This window comes from Rana temporaria, chromosome 7 (assembly GCF_905171775.1).
Source record: "Rana temporaria chromosome 7, aRanTem1.1, whole genome shotgun sequence".
In the NCBI taxonomy this organism is placed as follows: Eukaryota; Metazoa; Chordata; class Amphibia; order Anura; family Ranidae; genus Rana; species Rana temporaria.
The window spans coordinates 172,657,804-172,674,696 of record NC_053495.1 but is presented as its reverse complement, the minus strand read 5'-3'; the positions used below and the strand labels follow the sequence as shown (position 1 = coordinate 172,674,696).

Sequence of the window (16,893 nt, the reverse complement as noted above, 5' to 3'; positions counted from 1 at the left end):
GTCCGCTGGAAACCTGTCCGCTAGGCCGTACACACGGTCGGACATGTCCGCGGAAACTGGTCCGCGGACCAGTTTCAGCGGACATGTTCGGTCATGTGTACGGGGCCTAAGACATATGTAATTTTCCTATATCTACACATACGGGGATTAACGTGGATGTTTTCTTCCTACCCCTATAGTGCATTTCCTGTATAGAACAGAGGAGATATCAGGGGCTGCAAGTCTAATTCCTTCTCCCTCGTGTATATCACCTGTGTGCCCTGGGCTGGTCCTTTTGGTCTGCGCCTGTCCTTGGCTCCATGTTGTGCGTCTTTGATGGGCCTCCACCCGTATGAACAGTAATTATCTTTTGATGATATGTTTGATCCTGCACCCCGCTTTGGGACTATACCCCTCCCCACAATCTATACAACATGATATGTATTTCCAGCAACATTCCGAATTATTTTGATCACCAATGTCAGCGGGAACAAACGTAAATACAAAATTTTGAGTTGGGATAAAAAACTATTTCAATTTAAATTCTTTCAATGTCAACACTTGTTCCAATGACAAGTAAGAGGGGATTGCATTGGAAAGGTATCTGCTCACTTCTGATTTAGTCTACAGGACAGGATGTGAATGGAAATCTGAGACACAGATGGTACAAAAAAAAATGACTGTGGTTTTACCCTCCCCTCCCCTCATCTATTCACGAAAAAAAATATGTTTTGCTGTTCGATAAACTTTAAATCCTAATATTACCTAAAACAAAATAAATGAGCACAAGGGATATTGCATACCTTCATTGAGATGTGTCAGTAGTGCTGCTGTGTCCTCCTTTTGCTGAAGTCTTCTGATGACCCCCACCACCATAATATTCTGGGGCAGCAGAGGCTAACAGAACTAAGTGGCTGTGACAGGCACGCATCAAGTGTTCACCACTATGCTCACCCTTTCCATCCAGCCACTCTATTCATAGAAGCTTTCACTACAGCTTCTATGAATGACAAATTACCTATGAATGGAGCCTTGACGGGGCCTGCAGCTTACACATGTATTTGCAAATGCGTGCAACTAAACTCCTGTTTTTAACGCACTGTTAGACAGGAGGATTCGGTTGGTTGGTAAGTTGAGCTTGGAAATTCTGTGTTTTTTTGACATGCGCTCGCCCCTTCCAGTGCTCCTTGCTGTCAAGACCAGTTATAGGTAGGGGCAGTGACTGTTTTATGTATTGTTGTCATTGTGGTCAGGCAACGCACTAGCACCTTTGCTGCCATTGTGCAATGTGCTGGGTGTTTAGTGTGTTCCTGCTCCTTTAAGGAGGGTTGGGCTCCCTCCAGTCATCTGCCCTTCATCTATCCATCAGCATACATGTGCTTCCACTGAGGAGACTCTTTACATTTCAGGTTTAGGGTCAGCAGTACATAGGGAGCCTTGACAGGGCCTGCAGCTTACGCATGTATTTGCAAATGCATGCAACTAAACCCCTGTTTTTAACGCACTGTTAGACAGGTGAATTCGGTTGGTTGGTAAGTTGAGCTTGGAAATTCTGTGTGTTTTTTGACAAATTACCTATGAATGGAGAACGTACAGATGAATGATAGGTCTGCCCCTCTATTCATAGATTGTGTTTCATACATAGAAGCTGAAGCACCGGCTTCTATGAATAGAGCAGCTGGGTGGAAAGGGCGGGTATAATTGGGCATGCTTGAACCCCCTGGTTCCATTAATCCCCGCTGCAACAGAAGATTACAGCAGTGAGGGGATCTGGGGTATTGGAGGAAGGAGGAAACAGCAGGACAATTGACACATATCAATGAAGATAAGTAATGTCCCTTGTGCTGATTTTTTTTATTTAAGGTAAACTTAGGCTTTAAGTATGTAAATGCTAGAACCCCTGTCAGCTTTTCATTGTTATCCATTCCCCTGTTCTGAATTTATCACTTTCTGCCTGCTAAAACATTCTCTACAGAAAAGGAAGCAAAGGGAAAACGCTCTATGGAAGCCCCTCAAAGCAGTAAAACCTGAGAGGTTATTTCCCCAAATCTTTACATAAAAGAAAAAGACTGAGGTATTAATGCAATTAAAAAATATTTTCTTACCCAAATCTGCAGCTTCACCCTCTTGTCATTTCGGTAAACGGTCTTCACCTTAAAGTCAATTCCCACCGTGCTAACGAAGGCAGATGTGAACGTATCATCGGCATACCGGAAAAGAAAGGAAGTCTTCCCCACGCTGCTGTTCCCAATGATCAGAAGTTTAAACATGTAGTCAAAGTTTTGGTCCGAGACATCTCTATGTCCATATCTCGCATCTGTGGCTGAGGCCATCTGCAACACACAAAGTCAGAAATCACAGGCTTGGGATCTATGAATCCTGTACAGAAAGCAACAACTACAGAAGATGCAAGTTGCAATGAGAGGTGAGGTTTAAAGGGAGGGCTAAACAAAGTAACCGAAGCATGCCAAGACATTCCTCACGTAGGGTGCAGATCTCCACATAGGAGTGAAAGGAATGCGCTACACGGGCCAGCTACATCTACAAAAACACTGGAATACCTTCTATTATTCTACCATGTCAAAGGCATACTGAAGTGAAAATTGCCCATTCTGGTAAAACCACATATGAAGGTATTTTTACTGCAACATTTGGAAACCAGTTGACATTCATGTTTAGGAAGTGGCAAATATTAAAAGTGTATATAAACCCAAGAACAAAGATTTACTATTGTAGCACCCTCTAGTTACAGTAGGTAGGTGCTAAGTTAGATTTTTTCATATTCCAGTTATGGATTGAGATCGGGCTCAGGTAAGTAAGTAAGTGGGTGGGGGATGCTGCACCTGAAATTAAATTTTTTCTTTAAGCATAGTGCAGTGAGTGCAATACAGGTAAAAAAAATAGCCTTTAAAACCCCTTAAAGGGGTTGTAAAAGTACAATTTATTTTTCCTAAATAGCTTCCTTTACCTTAGTGCATTCCTCCTTCACTTACCTCATCCTTCGATTTTGCTTTTAAATGTCCTTATTTCTTCTAAGAAATCCTCACTTCCTGTTCTTCTGTCTGTGACTTCACACAGTAATGCAAGGCTTTCTCCCTGGTGTGAAGTGTCATGCTTGCCCCCTTCCTTGGACTACAGGAGAGTCAGGGCGCTCTCTACGTTGCAGATAGAGAAAGGAGCTGTGTGTTAGTGGGCGTCCTGACTCTCCTGTAGTTCAAGGGAGGGGGCGAGCACGACACTCCACACCAGGGAGAAAGCCTTGAATTACTGTGTGGAGTTAGGCTGGATTCACACCTGTGCATTTTTAGTGCTTTTGGCATTTTGCAGATTTGCACTACAGTCCATTTACCATGGGTTCCTATGGAACATGTTCTGTAGTGCAAATCTGCAAAATGCAAAAAGCACTAAAACTGCATAGGTATGAATCCAGCCTTACAGACAGAAGATCAGGAAGTGAGGATTTCTCAGAAGAAATAAGGACATTTAAAAGCAAAATTGAAGGATGAGGTAAGGAGGACTGCACTAAGGTAAAGGAAGACATTTAGGGAAAAAAATGTACCTTTACAACCCCTTTAAAGTATTACATCACAAAAAAAAAAAAAAAATCAGAACACTTCTGCACAGCATCATCAATTCAGGAGGTGAAAGAGTTAATGTGATATATTCCGGGGCCAAAGTAGCAATTGTGCTGCCATTTAATAAAAACAGCAGTTTCATTAATGAGCTTCGTTGGCTCATGATTACTCATCTACCGATATTCATGAGCTCCACGGAGCTTCCAGCCCTAATCAACATCTAATTTCTATGATTTGATGAAGGTGTCATTTAACCCTCTAACTACAACAGAATATTTAAGGGTTGGGATCATTTGGTAAAGTCATGTAAGTCACTTTTGGGACCCAGTAGTCAAACAAAATTGTAGAGCAGGGAGCAGAAGTCTTAAAGCAGAACTGAAGTGTAAAAACAACAAATTAAAGCGGGAGTTCACCCTAAAAAAAATGTTTAACCTTAGATTGATGCTCATTTTGTCTAGGGGAATCGGCTAGTTTTTTTAAAATGGAAGCAGTACTTACCGTTTTAGAGAGCGATCTTCTCCGCCGCTTCCGGGTATGGGCTGCGGGACTGGGCGTTCCTATTTGATTGACAGTCTTCCGACAGGCTTCCGACGGTCGCATCCATCGCGTCACGAGTAGCCGAAAGAAGCCGACGTTCGGCTACTTTCGGAAAATCGTGACGCGATGGATGCGACTGTCGGAAGACTGTCAATCAAATAGGAACACCCAGTCCCGCAGCCCATACCCGGAAGCGGAGGAGAAGATCGCTCTCTAAAACGGTAAGTACAGCTTTGATTTTAAAAAAAACTAGCCGATTCCCCTAGACAAAATGAGCATCAATCTAAGGTTAAAAATTAACATTTCCAGGTGAACCTCCACTTTAGGAGCAGGTAGGCTATTTATCGCAGAAGAGACATAAAATAACCTTACCTGCCTGTTCACAACTCACAATCTCCTTTACAATGTACATTGGGCTACACTTCTGTAGCTCAAGGTACATTCTCGGCACAGCGCCTGAGTGTCAGCGCAATCAGCGCTCTGATCGGCAGAAATGCCTCTCAGCTTTAAACAGAACAGCGTGTAATACACACGCTGTTCTATTATTGTCAGCCGTAGCCGGCCACGCTACAAAACTACTGGTACCATCGTTCCCCAAGCTGGACATCATGCCAAGCTCGATCCCTACCACCATTTAGCTCATGCCTTAACTGAAGCCACGCTGGCATGCTGCCATTGCTGGGGACACCCTAAAGATATCTTCCTTCAGGAGACCCTACACTACAGAAACCCTTGCTGCTAAGATACTACAACACTCATCCTCTGCAAAACGGATAAGTAACAATTTCTGCTCTAGAACTACCTGCTTCACTTATTGCCCTTACCAAGTACTGTATTTAAATCTAGCCTACTTAAAGTGAAGTTTCCATCCCAAATTTTTTTTTTCATTATGGTGCTCATTAGACCTAAAAAATAAAAAATAAATAAAACATTTTTTTTACTCATCTGGAAATGCCTGTTGCTATGCGGTCCCACAAAATCTGCCTTTGGAATCACCAAGGATTCTGACATCATCTCCCTCTAATGCTCCTGAGAAATGTGTGTCATCATTTCCCAGAATGCAGTGCGCTACCCAATTATCACTCCCCATCCAAGACTTCCAGGAAGTAAGTGCTTGTGGGCTTCACAATGCCCACAAGCAAAATGACAACGGTGTGGACATAGTTTATAAAACTATCTTTTTTGAATAACAATGCGGAGAGGCGGAGGCGGATTGAAAAAATAGTAAGTGACCGGATTTATATTATAAAAACTCATGATGAAAGGAGGACATACATTTAAAAAATGCTAATTGTGGTTGGAACCCCGCTTTAATACAAACTTACTGCTTGGGATTACTTAGTGTATTTTCAGTTGCCCGCTGTGAAATATCTTAAAGGGACATACACTCAATTCAGCTGAGCCATGCTTGCCTCCCTTACGCAAATATTACTTGCCTACAGTTTTCTTATTTGCTACGTGCTTGACATACGTTGTGTGCTTGACATACGCCCTAAATTACTGAACATGTTCGCTCAAATTTTTTCATGCTAAGGGTTGTAGGTATTTTATACCTGCTCCCTTAGTAGCCCAACGCATTCCTTTATGTTAAGTGATATGATGTAGAGAACCCCCAAACTCCTGTTCTCTGATTGGAGTGACGCCTGGGGTCCGGTACTGATAATCACTTGCATAGAGAAGTGCATTGGAATCTTTAATGCAGTTGTGCTCGTTGGTCTTTATTGTAATTTTTCTACGCTAGTGGTTGGAGGCATGTTGTAATACCTCCGCCCTTAGTAGCTCAACGCATTCCTATATGTTAGAGAGATGATGTAGTGAACCCCCAAACTCCTGTTCTCTGATTGGAGTGACGCCTGGGGTCCAGTACTGAAATCTCACATAACATAGGGAGGTGCATTGAATTCTTTCCTTAACCGCAGTTGTGGTTCACTCCCGTTCACCATAGTTTGTGACAGATTGCTGGAGAAGAGGTATTTGTGGCTTAATGGTACACATGATCAGAAATTCCGACAAGAAAACCATGGATTTTTTTCCGACGGAAAGTTGGCTCAAACTTGTTTTGCATACACACGGCCACACAAAATTCCGACCGTCAAGAACACAGTGACGTACAACACAAGCCAAGAAAAATTAAGTTCAATGATTCTGAGCATGCGTCGAATTAATTTCGAGCAGCGTGTTTTTTTTGCGTACATGACGATCGGAATTTCCGACAAAAACTTTTCTTGTTGGAAAAATTGAGAACCAGCTCTCAAATTTTTGATGTCGGAAATTCCAGACAGAAAAAGTCAGATGAGGCCTACAGACGGTCAGAATTTCCTGCCAAAAGCTCACATCAAACTTTTCTTGGTCGGAAATTCCGACCGTGTGTACACGGCATTAGTTCGGCTTTAAAGTGGAAATAAACCCACTGATTTAACGCTTTCTTAAAAGAATGATAAATGTGATTAAATCTTTCAAGACCAACTCCAGGATATAGGAAAAATAAATCTACTATTGGCACCTCCATTCTGCAAGGGTCAAATACTTGTTAAGTCTAGGAGATACAGGAACAGGAATTAATTCTTACCCCGGTAGCCTGCTTTAGCGCAATCCGCTTCTCCCTGATGCTTTATTCTGTGGGAAGCCCCTCGGTGTCATCACGTACAATGCAGGCCTATTAACCCTGTATTGTACGTGGAGGAGCGTGCGACCCCTGCTGGCTACATCTTAGAGGGAAGGCTGCAGTGCAGCACTGCAGGAGGGATCCTACTGCAGGGCAGAATAAGGTAAGGTAATCATTTCTGCTTTTGAAGGCACTCCTAGACAAAAAAAACATTTAACCCTTGCAGAGGGGTCCCATTGCAAGCAGTGTTAAGGACATCAAATTTCTATTTCGTTATAGTCTTTTGACTAAAATGCCATTTTAGTTATATGAATTGTTTTAGTTTTAGTCGTATTTTATCTAAAATCGAATAGATTTTTACTCCAGGAGTATATAAATGAGTTCGGCAGTTCTAAAGAAATGCTTAAATAATGCATTCAAATTGAACTAAACCTAACAACATGTTATAGGTTATGGTATTAAGGTTTGAACATGCACTACAGACACAAAGGTAGCCGTTGCGATATAACGTCTTTATAAATAAATTAAGAGTTTATGAGATAGTTGTCAGATATGAAATATATGTAATAATATAAATATAAGTTAAGATGGCACCATCTTTGTCTAGCCAATGCAGGCCCTGACCTTAGCCTACCCTTGACTATGAACTTGGCTGCTAATTCTACCATTTCATCCTCTGCCAGTTACTGACCTTAGCTTAGCTTGTATTATGAAATACGTCCTCACCTGCCATCTTTATGCTGTCTGTCTGCCTGCTGCTGACCCTGGCTTGTATTCAGACTTTGCCCTGCTGCTTGACTTTGCCATAACCCAGCACTGTCTCTGACATGTGCCAAACCTGATTTCTGTACCCACCATCTTAAAGGGGAGTTCCACCCACAATTTCACTTTTTAAATATAAATACCCCTGTAATACACAAGCTTAATGTATTCTAGTAAAGTTAGTCTGTAAACTAAGGTCCGTTTTGTTAGGTTGTTACAGCATTTAGATAGTTTATAATCTAGAAATAGACCGTGGCCATCTTAAGCGTGGGCATCATGAAGCCAGACTGTATGACTTCCTGGATTTCAGCTTTGCATATCTCGCACATGCTCAGTGCACAAGCAATGTAATAGGTTTCAGTCAGGTTTGCAAGGACTACTGGGAAACATGATGCCTATCCCAGAAACCCTTGCAAATAGCCTAGGCAAATAAGGAGGAGGAAGTAATGAAGGACTACAAAATAAAGGTATTTACAAGCAACAAATTAAATAAAAATTGTCCATATGAGATTAGAGCATGCAGCACAGACAAACATAAAAAAAAATGGGTGGAACTCCACATTAAACATAATCAAACACTGACATCTCTGCACAGACAGGGCTCCAGTTGCTTATGGTTTGTCTATTCTCCAAGCCACTTCATGCCAAGAAGTGCTTGAACTGGAGGTCCAAGGGAGGCTCCCTTATAAACGGATTCTCCACCAGGACTGTGACAGCCTGTCAAAATGTTACATAAGGAAGAAGATGCAAAGCTAGATACTTCTATCTTTTTTTCTGTCGCTCCCGCTTTCCTCCCACCCTCTTCTCATAACACAAGTGGCATTCACACCTAGCACGTAGAATCTACTCCTGTAATTGGTGGGTCTGTCTGAACATAGCTCTTGAAGGTTGACAGTAGCCATGTGTCCCCCCAACCTGGCTTGGTTCCAGGAATGGTAGCAAGAAGGCAACTGGTAGGTATCATAATGCTTTTATTAGCAAGTTAAAGGATAGAAAAGTGGCAAGAGATTGATATGTTAGAGAGGTAGTTTTAACTCTCTTACGTCAAAATTTGGAGCGACTGACCCGTAACAGGTGGCAGATAAGAACTCTTATGAGACTTTACTGATCTGGATGTCCGCTCTAGGTCAGCAACTCAGCCCCAGTGGCCTAAAATAACAGCCAGGCAGAAAGTTTAACTGCTGCAGCCAGGTGAGCAATGGTAGTCTCTGTATTTGTCCATCAACAGGTTTACTTTTAAAATAAAGTCTGAATAAGTGACAGGTACTCTCAATGCTGGCAAAGCACTTCCAGAACAATTTTCTCCTTATACGTTGTACAAGACAACGCCCAAATTACTGGACAGTGCTGTGGAGCAACAACAAAGAGGTAACACTACCACATCTGATAAATCTATGTTTATTTAGGTCCAAAACAAGTCAGCAATAGTAATCCCAACACTTTATGTCCCTCATCAGCAACACGCAACATTTTAAAGTGATTCTGTGATTAAAGGGGTTGTAAAGGTCCATTTTTTTTTTTTTTCTAAATAGGTTCCTTTAACCACTTCCATACCAGGCACTTACGCACCTTCCAATTTTCAGCTTTCAGCACTGTCGCACTTTGAATGACAATTGCGCGGTCATGCTACACTGTACCCAAACAAAATTGGCGTCCTTTTTTCCCCACAAATAGAGCTTTCTTTTGGTGGTATTTGATCACCTCAGCGATTTTTTTTTTTGCGCAACAACTAAAAAAAAGACTGAAAATTTTTAAAAAAATATATGTTTTTATTTTTTTCTGTAATTTTTTTTGTAAATAAGTAAGTTTTCTCTTTCAATTACGGGCACTGATATGGCGGCACTGATGGGCACAGATGAGATGGCACTGATGGACATCGATGAGGTAGTACTGACGGGCACAGATGAGGTGGCACTGATTGGCGGCGCTGGTATGCGGCACTGATGGGCACTCATAGGCGGCACTGATGGGCACACATAGGCGGCACTAATGGGTAACACATAGGCGGCACTGATGGGCACACATAGGCGGCACTGATGGGCGGCACTGATGGGCACTCATTGGCGGCACTTGGCACTCATAGGCGGCACAGATGGGCACTCATGGGTGGCACAGATGGGCACTCATGGGTGGCACAGATGGGCACTGATAGGTGGGCACTGGGCATGGATGGGCACTGTGGGGTGGCACTGATGGACACTGTGGGGTGGCACCGATGGACACTGTGGGGTGGCACTGATTTACCCATGTTGCCAGTCAGTGCCCATTTGTGGGCACTGATTGGCATCTTTTTTATTTTTTAATGCTTTTTTTTTCCCAGACTTTTTTTTTTGCCCCCTTTTTTTTTTTTTTTGCCCTTCCCTGGTGGTCCAGGGTGGGCTTCCCTGGTGGTCCAGTGTGGCGATCCGAGGGGGGGGCTGCGCTGATAAACAATCAGCGTCAACCCCCCCTGTCAGGAGAGCCGTTGATCGCTCTCCTCTACTCGCGTCTGTCAGTCTGTCAGACGCGAGTGAGGAAGAGCCATCAACGGCTCTTCCTGTTTACATCGTGATCAGCCGTGATTGGACACGGCTGATCACGTGGTAAAGAGTCTCCGCCGGAGGCTCTTTACCGAGATCGGAGATGCAGGGTGTCAGACTGACACCCCGCATCACCGATCATCGCGCTGCACGCCCCCACGGGTGCGCGCGGCATGAAATCCTGCAGGACGTCCATGGACGTCCAGTAAGGATTTCAAAACCACTTCCCGGACGTAAATCCCCTATGGACCGGGCGGGAGGTGGTTAAGCTAGAGCACTGTTGGTTCACTTACCTTTTCCTTCCATTTCCCTTCTAAATGTTTTTTTTTTTCCTTTGTCTGAATTTCTCACTTCCTGTTTCTCCTCAGTAAGCTTTCCACCATCATCCGAGTGGTGGAAAGTCAGTCAGAACAGCTTACTGAACAGCTTACTGAGGAGGAACAGGAAGTGAGAAATTCAGACAAAGAAAACAAAGGGAAATCGAAGGAAAAGGTATATGAACCAACAATGCACTAGCTTAAAGGAACCTATTTAGAAAATAAAAAATAAACCTTTACAGCCCCTTTCAATTTTAAAAATCCTCATGCAATGAAGACATGGAATCACATCTCCTGCTGCCCACACCATTGACCTTTGCAGAAGTGAGGAGAAACCACCGGCTGTAGATCCTGCACAAACCAAAGTGCAGAGGGGAACTAGGAACCCAACACTCTGGCAACGGTCAGATTCCTCATCCCCTGCTGCACTCCATTGTTTGATCCGCTGGCCCCTACGTCACTACTGTATCATGTAGCGATGAAAGGGCCAGCGAGAGTAACCATAGTGCGCAGCAGGGGATGAAGTATCCAACACCCCTGGAAGTGTCACATTCTGCGTGATCTTCACCTGCGGTTCAGAGAAAACAGAGCGGGTAGCAAGAGACATGTCTCCTTGGAGGGAGTCGATTCTTGTGACATTTCCCACTGGGTAAAGAAGATGAACATGAATCCTGTACATGCTAGGATGTAAATACTGTTTACAAAACTGGTTATCTTAATGTGCTGATTTTTTGTATGAAATCTGTCAAAACGATAAAATGAAGGATAATAGAAGAAAATTATTTTAATCTGGGAACATATTTCCTGCTATAGTATAGAATCACTTAAAGGACAGGCATGCTTTGAAATAACATTAGAGTCCTATAATTGGCATACATCACCAAGGTAAAGAAGAAAAAATGAATTGGTAAGATCTGGTTCAAATCTACGGGATGGGCAGCGGGTTCTTGAGAAAGGTGGAGGGATTCATATCAGTATATAACAGTAAGCCTGACAGAGAACCCCCTTTATTCCCCACACTGATCACGGATGGATGTCTCTATAAGCCTTAGCAACAGAGAATCACTACTTCAGTAAAACAGTACAGAACACAAACAGCTACTTGTGATTATCCTCATAAACAGCATGCCTCTCAGTGAAGTCATGGTAGAGCTGGCAACACAGGCAAACAGCTGGAGGGAACCAAAGCCCAAGGACATGGGGGGGGGGGTACTGGAACTGTAGTACTCTGATAGTTCCCCACAGTAATTTAGTCCTCTAGAAAAGCTGCATGCAAGGCTCTGTCTTGACCTCCTGCACAGTAAAAGGGCACTTCAATACACAACTAAACCCAAAAGATTACAGTTTACCAGTCCTTAGATGTGGTGGCTGAATTTAATTTATTTTTGGGCTTTTTTTCCTCTTTCATACAGACATCCCGTTTACTTCAAACGGAACTAAATCTTTTATGATACATAAAACGAATGGTTGGTGAAGTCAAATTGACATTCATGTTCGACTGCAGTAATGAGATGATTTAACATTTTTCTTGAACCAACAATTTCCATTCAAGTAGCAAGTCTGGGCAAAATTTGAAGGGCTTGCAAATTAAATTAGTTGTCAGGCTCCGGATCTGAACCTACAACCTCTGAAGTGTCTTCTCTCTGTGTCACCTGAGATGCCGAACAGCTCCCTATCTGATATCTTAGGACAATCTTGCCTTATCTCTTGTATCTCTTGAACCCTTTGCTCCTCTGACAAACTTCATAATTTAAGTAATGTCTCTGAACTGTTTGCCAGATTAATGTGCCATCTCCAGCATACCCAAAGCTGTTCTGCCGGGATATCGTGGTCAATGAATTTTTGAGCCACCTCGCGGATCACTCGCCAAAAGTGGCTCAGACTGGGATATGACCAAAAAATGTGCAGTAGCGTCCCCCTGTCGGCACGACAGCGCCAGCAGAGGTCCGACGTTTCCGGAAAAAACTTGTGGAGCAGCACTGGGGTCCTGTACCACCGTGATAGGAGCTTGTAATTTGTCTCCTGTGTCTTAGCGCAGATGGAGGACCTATGTGTGAATCTCAGGATGCGGTGGCGCTTGGCCGCGTCAAAATTGCAGCCCAGCTCCTCTTCCCACTTAAGTACACCCGGGGGCACAAAATCCGCGCGCGGGGCATTTAAAATATTGTAGGTTAGGGAGAGCGTGTGTGATGTACTACCCGAGGTGTTGCAGATCTCCTCTAGTGCAGTGAGGGGCCGAGTGTTGGTGACCGGGGGTGTCAGGGAGCGGAGAAAGTGGTCCAGCTGACGGGCTCTCAAAAAATCCAGACGATACGGTCCCTCCGGATCCGAGAGCTCGGCTACACTACACCACCTCCCCCCCACACAAAATTGGGAGGACTGGTGGAGGCCCGCACCGCTCAGTCTCCGGAAGACCGCATCCTGCACGCCCGGCGTGAACCGGGGGTTCCCCAGTATGGGGTATAGAGGAGAGTTGGTTGAGGATATCGACGCCTGCGGTATAAGTCTAGCGCAAACACGTATCGTATTACCGGCCAGTGGATGACGTTTGGTTTCCGCCGAAACATCCGAGGCGCACCAGGGGGCTCTGTTCAGGGGGAGCTCGCACTGGTCCTGCTCTATCTGCACCCAGAGCTTGTTATCCTGGTTACGGCACCAATCCACAAGCCTGCTTAGATGAATCGCGTGGTGGTGGTAGGTGCGGACATCTGGTACCGCGAGGCCCCCCTGGGATTTAGGTAAAACCAGGAGTCTCGCTGGGAGACGTGGTCTCTTTTTAGCCCAAATGAATTCCGTGAGCATGGTTTGCACCTGTTTAAAATATGAGGTGGGAACGTGAATGGGCAATGCCTGCAGGAGATACAAAAATTTCGGGAGGATTGTCATCTTCACGATGTTACAACGGCCCACCCAAGAGTGTAGTCCCGTATGCCATTTGTTTAGGAGCGCTCGAATTGACCTCAGCAGGGGTGGGAAGTTAAGATCATACACCTGGGAGATCGTCTGGGGTATATGCGTGCCCAGGTACTTTAGGGCGGTCGTCGTCCATTTCAGCCTGAACCTCTCCTGTAGATGCATTAGTTGTGTTCGTGATAGCCCAACCCCCATGGCTTCTGATTTGGTGAAATTGATTTTTAAATTCGAGAGTACCCCGTATCGCTCAAATTCCCCCATGAGGGCGGGGAGGGAGACAGTAGGATTGGTGAGGGTAAACATGAGATCATCAGCATAGGCCGACACCTTGTGTTGGGTGCGGTTCCCCGCGACCCCCGATATACCTGGGTGCAGCCGCACCTGGCATAGAAATGGCTCCAGTGAGAGAGCAAAGAGAAGGGGTGACAGCGGGCATCCCTGTCGCGTCCCGTTAGTGATCGGGAAGGGGTCAGAAGACACCCCATTAGCCCGTACCCTGGCTGTGGGGGACGCATAAGTCGCTGCGATCCACGTCATCATGTTACGGCCTAGTCCCACATGTCTCAGCGTCGCGAGCATGAAGGCCCAACCTACTCGGTCAAAGGCCTTCTCCGCGTCGGTGCTCAGAAAAATACTAGGTGTCTTGGTACGGGTGGTGGTGTAGAGCAAGTCTAGGACTTTGGTGGTATTGTCCCTCGCTTCTCTCGTTGGGACAAAGCCCACTTGGTCAAGGTGAATGAGACGGGGCAGGTGGGGCTGTAGTCTGGTGGCAATAATTTTGGTAAACAATTTAAGGTCCGTATTAAGGAGGGAAATGTGTCGATAGCTTCCGCAACACGTCGGGTCCCTGCCTTCTTTAGGGATAACTGCAATCTGTGCTTGGAGTGTGGAGGGGTGTAGGGCACCGCCCTCGGTAAGAATATTAAGCATCTTTACCAGGTGGTTCCCCAGGGATGGCAGTAGCGTCTTGTAATATTGGAGCGTGAGGCCGTCCGGCCCGGGGGCTTTCCCTGATTTGGTGTTGCTCACCGTGAGCTGAAGCTCGGCTAACGTGATTGGGGCCTCTAACAAAGCGCGCGTCTAGGCGGATAGGGTAGGCATGCGGGAGGAGGAAATGTAATCCTCCATTTGGTCCGGGGCTGGGGGCGTCGCGGGTATATTATAGAGTGACTCGTAGAAGGACTTAAACTCCTTCGAAATCTGTTGGGGCATGGTCACCTTCAGGCCCGTCGGGGAGCGTATATGCGGGATGTAGGACGCAAGTTTTTGGTCACGGAGGGATTGGGCTAGCCCAAAGCTGTTCTGATCTTCACTACCACTTTTTACCGACCTTTGGTTTGTTCTTTGAATATGCTTCTGCTTGATCCCAACCTGCAACCACTTGTTACTGACTTTTGGCTTGTTTACCAACTACTCTTCTGCTTGATCTCTACCTGCTATATCTGCTACTGGACCCCGGCTTGCTCACCTCCTTGTAGGGCAATCCTGAGGACCGCGACCTGGTACTAACATGCAGCAAAACCCATCTCCTTCATTAGGAGCTCTGGTGAATACCAGTTATTGTTTAGACCCCACAGGTCAGATGAGCCTGCATGAAAATCATGATACCTACCCTACTAGTCAGTGGGAAACTTTCTACTGCTATAGCTACTGGTCCCTGAGCCTGACCCCTGACCGTGACATTAGTTGATCCAATGGTGGCAAGAAAGAATGATGTTCTGACGAACAAGATTTTTACAAACATTCAAACAAAAATCTAACCCTTTAGACGGTTATTCTTACTATGTAACCCGTGTTACAACCCCTCTCCACTGTATACACAAGAAATGCAAAAGATTTGCCTGTAGCTTGGCTCCAAGTGAAAAATGGACTCTGAAATAAAACTTATGTGAAATAAAACTTAAGGTGTTACTAAACCCACAACAGTAAAATCAGTCTGCATATGCAGTAAAGCAGTCTTGTTCTACTCAGTGTGTAACCTAAGGGGTTAACCCTATGCATTATGTAAAAGAGATGTTTGAACCCTGTCTTCTGTTCCTCCCCATCTTCCACAGCCCCCAAATCATCTCCTGATAGAACAGAGGCAAGGACAACCTGTACATGATTAGCACAAGGCCAATCAGCACTGTCAAGACTGAGGGCCAGGGGTCCTGCAGCCTTATAGAATAGTCAATGCAGAATGAAAACTCCAGATTTCGCGTCTACAAGTCATCCAGGACACGGCAGCCAGACTGGTAACAGGTAAAAAAACGTGGGAATCTATCGCCCCAGTCTTGAGGTCCCTCCACTGGCTAGCGGTAAAGGATCGGATCACATTCAAGACACTCTGCCTCACTCACAAATGCGCACAAGGAAGCGCTCCGCAATACTTAAACAAGAAAATTAAACCCTACGTCACCAATCGGGTGCTCCAATCAACTAACCAAAACCTTCTCGAAATCCCCACAGCCTGCTACAAATCTAAGGGAGAACGTAGATTTTCAGTCCAAGGACCTCGGCTTTGGAATGCTCTACCCACGACCATTCGCATGGAAGAAAACCATTGGGCTTTTAGGAAAAAACGGAAGGCCCATCTCTTCTGAAGGATCAGCACGACTCTGGATACAAGCGCATTGAGGCGATTCGGTTCGCATTTGTCAGCGCTATACAAGTTACTCACTCACTCACTCCTACAAGCTTTAAATAGACACTGATAGAAGTCACAAGACTGCTATCTGCTGCTGATGAGAAAATGTATTTAGCAGTTTGCATTTACTAAAAATATTGCATTTCCATGTACTGTGGGAGACCAGATATAGTGAATGCAGGGTCCTAGGTTTAGTAACACAAGTTATATTAAATCCTTTTTTTTGTTCAGATTAATTTTGAGCAGGCTAGAAATAATTAAAATACAATGTGGAAATCATAGGGGAGGGCCTTGTGATCCCAGGCTATGTGGCTGTGTATTTCTATTGATAAACACAGAGTAGGGAGATGGAACTCTAGTTCCTGCATGCAAGGGTGACCCCATAGGATGCTGCCAGGGAAAGGAGCCACCCTGAAACAGGAAACTTGGAGCAACGGTTATGGCACCAGCTTAAACTGGAACATAGGCAAGGATTAAAGTTAAAGAAGCTGCGTACCCAGTAAGTGATTAAATCAGCGACTGGTAGTACTTAAAAAAAAAAACACACACTTTAAGCCCCACAATAGCAATTTATTTTTCATATAAAAGATGTAAGCAGTACAGATTTATCCTTTCCGCCATAATCACTGGACTAAACGCTCAAACAATTACATATAACAAGATGCCAAAATAGATAAAAATAAAAAAATGCCACGAACATTAGATGTACAGTTTAGAAGGATGCGGTTATCAAATTAATAATTCAGCTGGATACAAATGCTATCCCTCTATTTTTATGTTTTTCACCTTTTCCATAGACCCCCATTTAAAGGTCATGCTTCTAAAACCAGACTAGCCTGCCCATACCAGTTGTCATGCCGATGGAACATGGCTGGATTTATTTTTTATACTTCATTAACTACAGAGAACGTTTACCTGTGTGTCTTAGAAGCAGACCTGCATGGATTATGAACCTTCCTGATGAACCGGCATTACACTTCTTCCATTTAATTCACACAAAGCTTGTGAAATAAGTGCAGCTTTTAAATTGCTAATAAGAATTGTGTCATATTGCGTTTTC

At 44.5% G+C, this 16,893-nt stretch overlaps 1 protein-coding gene across 1 annotated transcript in view; it reads right to left on the bottom strand.

Annotated features, from left to right (window-relative positions):
* RAB3B (RAB3B, member RAS oncogene family) overlaps positions 1-16,893 on the bottom strand; it is a 114,008-nt gene that overhangs the window by 72,698 nt on the left and 24,417 nt on the right. Inside the window, exon 2 of the mRNA XM_040360483.1 lies at positions 2,085-2,312. Coding sequence (XP_040216417.1) covers positions 2,085-2,312 — 228 coding nt within the window. The remainder of the gene's footprint in view (positions 1-2,084; positions 2,313-16,893) is intronic.